This window comes from Pezoporus occidentalis, unplaced genomic scaffold (genome assembly GCF_034315485.1).
Source record: "Pezoporus occidentalis ecotype Australia unplaced genomic scaffold, CSIRO_AGI_Poc_V1 ctg192, whole genome shotgun sequence".
Taxonomy (NCBI): Eukaryota; Metazoa; Chordata; class Aves; order Psittaciformes; family Psittacidae; genus Pezoporus; species Pezoporus occidentalis.
The window spans coordinates 526,006-534,219 of NW_026913771.1; the positions used below are offsets into that span (position 1 = coordinate 526,006).

Here is an 8,214-nt window from a genome sequence, read left to right on the forward strand (position 1 = left end):
AAAGCATTGGGCTTCATGGGCATTTTCTGATATTGCAGGGTTTATTTCGTCTCTGTCATTTCCACCAACAGCACAGACTTCCTCAGTGTCCTTTAGATTTGTTTAACACCCTCTTCAATGGGCTTTTCATATACGATCAATGTGGCAAGTAGGATTATTAACAAACAAAACACAAAGGTATGGTTGCAAGCTGCCTTTTGGTGGACATTCATAGCCCAGTCTAAAATCTTGCTGTCTGTGTTAGATTTACATCTCAGAAGTCCCCTTACTTGGCAGTTACAACAAAGAGGTGAGGAATCGTGTAAGCCTTGTGAGCTGCCTTAAAAGCCAAGGGAAGTCTGAAAGAGCAGGATGTACCTGCAGGTACTGTGCAGTAAAGGGCTGTTTCTAGAAGGGGCTCTGCTCTCTTTTTGTCAGTGTTCCCTTTCTTTCCCGTTAACAATTAAACACTTCTGGCCTTGTACTCTGCCATTTGATGTTTTGAAAGTCTGCCAAGCCCATGTACCTGCAAGAAAACTTGCAGACAAAAAGACCCATCATCTCCACATACTACAGCTGACCCAGTATGATGTGACCCTATCTAAACCAGGCTTGAAAGTGGGTGAAAAGGAGTGCTTTGATCTTCTATGAAGATGAATTCTAGGTTACACTTCTGAGTTACACTTTTGCTCCAAAGTTTTCCTTGAGAAACCCCTTTAGAAGGGTTTTCTCAGCCAGCTGCATGTGGGACTTGTTTTCTGATCTCTCTCTGCAAATACTATGCGTTTAGTTTGGCTTATAAGAATGTGCTTTGTTGTTTGAATAGAACACTGCCAGCACTGAACAACAAACTGACACAGGCTTAAGATTCCTCCTCCCTCTAGAAATCCCTTTGGACTCGCAAAATAATTCCCTTAGCAATGGTAAACACCATTTCTGCTCTATTTTAACGAATTCTTGCTTAGACTGGAAATCATTCCAGTGTCCTGCTTCTGCCTCTGCTCCTGCTCTCTGGATAACGGGGTTTCGACTTAGAAATTGGTCAGGAAAGAATTCTGAATCTGAAACCTCTCAATTGCTTTGGCTGCTGCTGGAGTCATTGTTTTTGGAATTTCTGGATTGCAGTTGATGGCTGGGTTTTGATTCCAAAGGACCACTTGCTGGGTTTGGAACTGCTTTAAGCCAGTTTGCATGCAGTCTCGATCTCGACAAAACCAGTGTTCTAGGTAATGTCAGTTCTGAACCAGAATCAGTGTGTTTAACCTGATCTCGGTGGGCCTGCCACTGGTTAGGTTTGCCTTTGTAAACTGTGGTGTGTAAATTGTGATGTTTCATGTGACGATAATAGCAAGTGCCCCCGAAACATTTTCTTTCCAGGCTATGACATTAGCATTGCTGATGGATGAATACCCTTGGCCAACCACTCTTAGGTAGATGCCTATTAGGAGTAAATGCTGTTCTTGCAGAGGGCATCACAGTGGGTAAAGCTTCTAGAGCAGACACACATACAGGTCTGAATGTATGTGTGTGAAAGCTAGAGCATGTCGTAGTTGCAGGAGAAGGAAAGGAGGAGGCTTCCAGAGAGACAACCACGGGTTTTGTCACTCTGGGTCTGAATCAGTCACGATGTACCACCATCATCATCAGGGTTAGCTCCTTTGGAGAAGTCCCAGATACTGACTGTAGTGGTTTGCTAGGAATGGTGAGGAAGGCTGTGTCTTTCTTCCAATATCAGCACCAGTCTCATAAAGATAATAAAATGGTGGGGGTTTCTTCTGGTGAACCTTGTCTAGGTTGTTCTGCAGCATTTGTTTCGGTGCTGATATTGCTGATTTGTAAGCTCCATTTCTGCTCTCTAGAGCACAGCCTGCATTTGAATGGCTTGGTTAAGAGCTGAAAACATGAAATACTTGCCTTTATGTATAAATATTGATGGTATATCCAGGCTCCAGTGAGCCACACACTGAAGTCCTGACTGGTGTGGCTTTCATTAGGCTTTCCATGGGAATGACAGTCCCCTCTGGCTAAATATAAATGAGAGCTGTGCCTATCAGTTTGAATCAGCCTTTCTCTTTGATCTAAACCACAGCCTATCGGAAGGAGCGGGGTTCTGCAGTGTGGAGTCGTTCCTGCTCTCATGTTGGGACTTAGTGAAGCCTTGTTGTTTGGATGTGTTTAGCCTAGTGATGAAGAGCGGTGAGAACTGCCAGCTCCTCAGTCCACTGCACATGAGTCACAGGTTTAATGCTGCAGCCCGTTGTGGGGCGAGACAGGAAACCCAGAGCTGACTCAGCTGCAGGCCAAGGCCATGGCTGTAGATGGACAAAACGTCCTCATGTTCTGGTCATCTCTTGGTAGGGAAGTGGGGAAAATGGGGATTGCTAACCAGCATCCCTTGACTTCCTGAACCATCTTCCTTTGGTGCCGTTTGCAAGCCAGGGAGTGCAACTGTGAGCGAGGCTTTAGAGCAGCCCCATTTCCATTGTGTGTACTTGTTTTCTCCCCCTGTTTGGAATGTCTTCCAGTTTGATCTCGGAAGCAAACAGCTCTTAAGAAGTATCCTCTAGAGAGAAGACAGCAGCTTGCCAATTTGTTGCCTGGTTGGCCAGGTAGTGGGAAGCTTGCTGTGCCTGTTGGGGTGCTTGAGGGCATTTCTCACTTGCTCTGTCTCCAAACAGCGTTGGTTCAGGATTAACGTTATGCTGTGTAAGACTGGAAGTTGTGGAGCGACAAACTCTGAGGTGAGGCAGTAGTGAGGGGGCAGTCATTGCAGAAATTCACAATCATCACAGTGACAGCCCTGCTGAGTGGTGGGGCTCTTCTGCACTCATATGAAGACATAAAGTCTGTATGTATATTAGTATGGAATAGAATAGTCTCTTCCAGTTGGAAGGGACCCACACCAATCACCAAGTCCAAATAGGAAAGGATTATCCCACTGATTTTATTCATTTATATATATCTTTTTTTCCCCAGTGCAATAGATGAAAAGCAAATTAATGGCTAAATGGTATGAAAATAATAAAGCAACCTGGAGGCTTATCCATCCCTCCAGGAGCCGGGGATTGTGGATGTGTGTGTACAGCTGTGTGGGAAGGATTTGGGCGTCTGATCTCACACAGTGTCTGTGCTGAGTGACTCAAGGTCTGACACACAGTGCTTGGGGGAAATTGCTAGAAACAGCTGTACTGTTATAATATATATATCTGAGATGATATATAATACATCTGATACCGTTATAGTGGTATCTGTGTGTCTTGAAGATGAAAGCAAATGTATGAACTTCCCTGTTACCTGAAAATCACACCAAATTGCATGTGGAGTAAAGGGATCGGTATGTGTAAGACAGGGTAAGGAGATGCTGATGCTCCCGAGTGGCCGTTTCAGCAACACTGCAAGGTAAGTTGTTAACATTCTCACACTGACTGTAGTCGCGTTGTCTCGATGAACTGCATCACATCTGACAGAGCTTTCCTTCGGCAGCACAGCACCGTGGGATCAGTTGTTCAAGTGGGATGCGCCTGTTTGTGGCATTGATACGTGTTTTGTATGTAATGAATACGGTAGCAGGTCAGAAAAATTGCGTTATGGGGCATTTGTTGAGTTGAATTGTAGTTAAAGGGATTTTATATAGTATATAAGTGAGGGTGCTAAAATGTGAAACAACAGATTTATCACATGTAAGCCTCAAGTTTGACGTGCTAGCGAGTGACTCCCGGTGTAGTTCATCATCCTGTTTTTCTAGAAGCATAGTGAATGGCTCACACAGGACTTACTTAAGCTTGAAATGTATGAGTTACGTAGTTTGACCTTTTAATGCAAACAAGGTGGGAGTGTTGAGCACAGAGCGAGCCTGGTACTGGTCATACAGCTTCAGCCAGCCAAGCCTCGTCAATAAAGTCAGCTTTTAGAACCAGATTGTGCTCAGTTCAGGTAGATCTGGTTAGATCCTAATTACCCAATTACCCTAATTACCCAATTAGATCCTAATGACCCAAAAGAATCTTTCCCCCTTAACAAGTTCTTTACCGTTTCAAACAGCACTGAATGCTGGCTTTAAGTTACCTCTTGTTTCCTGTTTTCCAGGTCTATAAAGGTGAATTTCAGCTCCCTGACTTTCTTAAAGAAGTGCCACAGGTACAGTATTGGGTTAATTTGCTTTTTGCAGGTGTAGTGGCAAGTTAGTGTGTAACCAGTCTGTATAAAGCACTCCTTCATACATGTGATTGTGACTGATCACAGAATAGCTCACCCATGAGATGGCATCTGCAGTGCTCTTGCACCAGCAGCCCCAACCCTGTTGTGAGTGCAAGTGTAACTCCTGTGTGCTTATAAACCTGAGCTGAATAAATATTGCTGTGAAACTCAAGGACTCTCTTTTGTGCAGACCAGACCACAAAGTTTGTTCTTTGTAGAGAAGCTTCATCTTTTGTTGCCTTGCATGGAAAGGCTTAAAGCAAATACAGACCAGGCAGCAGTCTTTAAAGAAAGAAATGCTACTGTAGGAGACAAACCAAGCAAAACCAGTTCAGCCATGGCTAGTGATGGCGTAATAATCAAGTGAACTGTTGAACTTTGGATTCCAGGGGTGCCCCATCCCTGGCAGTGTTCAAGGCCAGGTTGGACGCAGGGGCTTGGAGCAAGCTGCTCTAGTGGAAGGGGTCCCTGCACATGGCAGGGAGCTGGAACTGGATGAGCTTTAAGGTGCCCTCCAACCCAGACCACTCTGTGAAGGTATTTACAGTTCCTAATCTGGCACCTTTCAAATGCTCTGAATTGTCACCAGCTCCCTAAGGGACCTTTGCAACAGCGGCTGACAAAGCAAAATCCTTAGCATGGAGCTCTCCAGCTGCAGGATCCCCTGATGCCTTCCCCCAGCTGTGTGAGTGCGGGAGGCGTGCTTCCAGCCTCATGCCCTTCCCTCATGTAGCATCGTGGAAGGGTTTGGGGCTGTAATCACAAACCCATTTACAGGCACAGGTACTGGAAGGTACTGGAGCACAGGAGATAGACTTGTTCTGCGGAGCTGCCTGGTGGAGCACTCCCCTTCAGTGTACTGAGGGGTTTCTCTGTGCGTTTCATTTTATTCCCCTCTTCAGTGTGTAATGTCATCAGTGCTCCCTCCCTTGCAGATGTAAGCTCCACTAATCCAGCCGTGAAAAATCAGAGCAGATGATCCAGACAAGGAGCAAATCCTTTAACTTCCCTTGTCAGAGAAAGAACAAGATATTTGTGTTTTATTGCTTAAAGGAACCATTTTATAGGAATAAGAAACAATTGGTTTTGTTTTCTTGGGTAAGAGCTGCTCAACGAGCCTCATAAAAATACCAGGTTTTGTAGGCTGTATAATTGATGGTAAATGTCTAAATGCCATCTAAAGTGCTCTCCACATTGTGCTTGGATAGAAGCAGCAGGAAGTGGTTCATCTGTCACTGTCTCATATAAAGCTGAGTAGAAAAATACTTGGGTTTTTTTGTTGTTTTGGGGTTTTTTCAACTCCTTGTGCATATACAGGAGCACCACAGGTGCTGCAATTAGGAGAGAAAGCATTGCTAGGGGCACTCTGCCTCCAGCCTTGTCTCTCTGCTTGCAGTACTTTGTATTTCCACTTGATTTCCCATCCTTTCTGATAGCCCACAAGTTTATTTCGAATGTAGGTGTAAGCAGCCTATCAATCAAAACTAAAAAGATTTGCAATGCCTTTGCTTTACAAAGGAACAAACCCCCCCAACAATAAAGCCACCTGATGGGCTTCCAATCCCCAGTGTTAGGAAAGGGTTCTTTGACTGGTGTGAGCTGTAGGGATTGAAGAACACACAGGAACACCTACCACATGCAAAGAGGTTTTTACTTACTCAGTTCATTAAAAGGAAACTGAATTGATTAAAAAGGAAAATTGGTTTCTTCTGTTCCAGCCAAAGAAGACAGTAGAAGGGAAGTCTCGTGGCAAGATAAAATGAACATGGATCAGTGAAGTCGAATAGCTGTAGTGTCTGTCTCATGTTTTCAGAATGTAACTTTATGCTGTGGACACCAGTTCTTTCTGATAAAGCTTTGTGTGATCTCTTACGTGGGCTTTGCTCTTTATACTGGATGTTTGCCTGCTCTCACCCTTTGAACAGTCAGTGCTCATGCTTTGCAAGCCGTGCTCAGCTAATAGAAAACCATTAAGAACCTGGCACCACGCAGCTAAATGTGCTGTTGCTCACAGCGTTGTTCACTCTCCACTCTGTGCAGCTTAACGGCAAGGCAGCTGTTTAAATGTGTGCTGCTTGGAAGTGATGGTTGTCAGCAAATTGTACTGGGAAAGCGGGCTGCAGTCATTTGTAATGCTTCCAAATGCAATCATCGTGGTTGGTTGAAGGTTATCCACCTACAGCGTTGCAGCTGAAGTTGCAGCAGGCCGGCTGCAAGGACAGGCTATGCCAGAACAGGAGATGAAGTATCGCTGAGGAGTTGGGGGCAGTCAGGGAGATGAGCTGTCTTTAACGTTGAGCACACTGTTCAGATAGTGTGTGAGCAAAATAAAAGAGCTTATGGGCTGCCTACAGGATCCATTGGTTAAATTACACTTTGTATTTGCCACTTATCTTGTGATACAGCACAAGAACTTGGTCCACTGCTAGTAGTGAACATCCTCTTCCAATCCATATGCGAGGGAGGCTTCAAAATGGGACTCGGCTACATTTCAGGAGGTGGATTTTTACAGTTGGCTGGGTGTGCTTGCAGCACTGACCAAGCTCTGAGCAGATTTATCCAAAGTAAAGGAAGGTCATCTAAAGAGCAAAAATAAGCTTTGTAAAATAGGAAAAGAGTAGTGCTTAAGCCATAAAACCCGACACTGGAACTGATGCTGACAGTGACGTTCTTTACTATTCTACTAAAGATCAAATTAACTAAAGCTCAAATGTAACTAAAGAGCCAGAGGGTTTTGAGTACAAACACTGGTGCTGGTGATAATATTTTTTTCCTCTAATATAAAATAGCTAATTTCATGTTATTATTTACCTGACAGACTGAACCTATGGAATAGAAGCTACCATGGATGTTCCTTGCACAGCAGGTAATAAGAGCTTGCAGTCCTGCTCATTTGCTGCTCTTGATGCAGTTCAGGTGATTTTCTTCAAGCTGTGTAGCTCCATGTAAGATGCTGGGGTACAGAACCCAGAGATACAGATCTTGGTTCAGAACTGGGGAGAGTAACATTAAGCTCAGGTGGTGAGAGCTACAGCAGCATAGCCTGTGTGCTTTATGCTTCACACTGCAGTTCTACACGGCTCATCACAACACAGTGGTGAAACATTCAAGGTGCCTCTTAACCAGCTTTGGCTTTCATTTTTAAATTGTCCTTTATGGATAGAGGAAGCTGCTAAAGAGGAGCTGATTTGTGTGAGGTGCTTTCAGAATGTCCCAGAGCCAGCACTGGCAATAACCTGCATTTTCGTTGCTGAAGTAAAGGCAGCAAGATTGGGCAGAGCACGTGGGAAATTCCAGGCTAGTTAGTGACTGAATGGTGCAAGAGTCACTGTATTAAACCAGGGTTTTTACTTGTCCACTGTGCTACCACATGTTTGAACTTGACAACAAAAGGTGGTAAAATGGGCACAATGCATCCAGTTTTAAGTATAGCCAAAAGCAACATGCCATGCAGATACCATCCAGCATCCATATTTAATAGGTGGCCATAAATATAGCAGTCTATAGACCTAAATATAGCCCAAAGCATCATCCCAATTAGAAATAATGGATATAAAAGTTTTCTAAAGCCTAAGTGCAGGCATTCATTCTGGAATCAATAGAGAACCCATAGGCTTGTCGTGTAATCAATGTTAAAATGACTAAACCATCTACTTCACTTTGCCACTTTGCTCTTTGACAAATGTATTTAGAACTACAATATTCCCATCTAAAGCTGCTGTCCAGTTTCCAAGAAACCACTTTAACTTCCCAGCAGTAACTACCAGTGGTGCATTCTCATGAGAGACACACTTTCAGCGTGTAGATGCAGCCCACTTCCACATGTATTTTGAGTGTAAGTGCAAATTCATGAGATATATTCATATATATACATGAATATATTATATCTAAATATGCTTGAAAAGCAGCCGGATTCCTTACAGGAACGTTTTAGTGGCTGTGACTTTACCTACTGAAAGAGCAGTGATTACTCATAAAGCTGCAGTCTTTCTAATTAGGGATGGGTGTCAGGGATATAAACCAGACTATCAATCTATC

The 8,214-nt window shown here is 43.9% G+C and overlaps 1 protein-coding gene across 10 annotated transcripts in view; it reads left to right on the forward strand.

The window, feature by feature from the left end:
- The window catches only part of TPST1 (tyrosylprotein sulfotransferase 1), a 40,599-nt gene extending 33,557 nt beyond the window's left edge, over nt 1-7,042 (forward strand). For 6 of the 10 annotated variants that reach the window (XM_062617072.1, XM_062617074.1, XM_062617080.1 and 3 more), the window contains 3 exons: nt 4,066-4,116; nt 5,895-5,970; nt 6,995-7,042. In XM_062617072.1, the coding sequence (XP_062473056.1) occupies nt 4,066-4,116; nt 5,895-5,939 (96 nt within the window). In that variant the 3' untranslated portion in view covers nt 5,940-5,970; nt 6,995-7,042. Of the gene's footprint in view, nt 1-4,065; nt 4,117-5,894; nt 5,993-6,992 lie in introns of all 10 variants that reach the window. The other 4 variants (XR_009964460.1, XM_062617077.1, XM_062617078.1 and 1 more) reach the window with 4 other exon arrangements.
- The last annotated feature ends 1,172 nt before the right edge of the window (nt 7,043-8,214 follow it).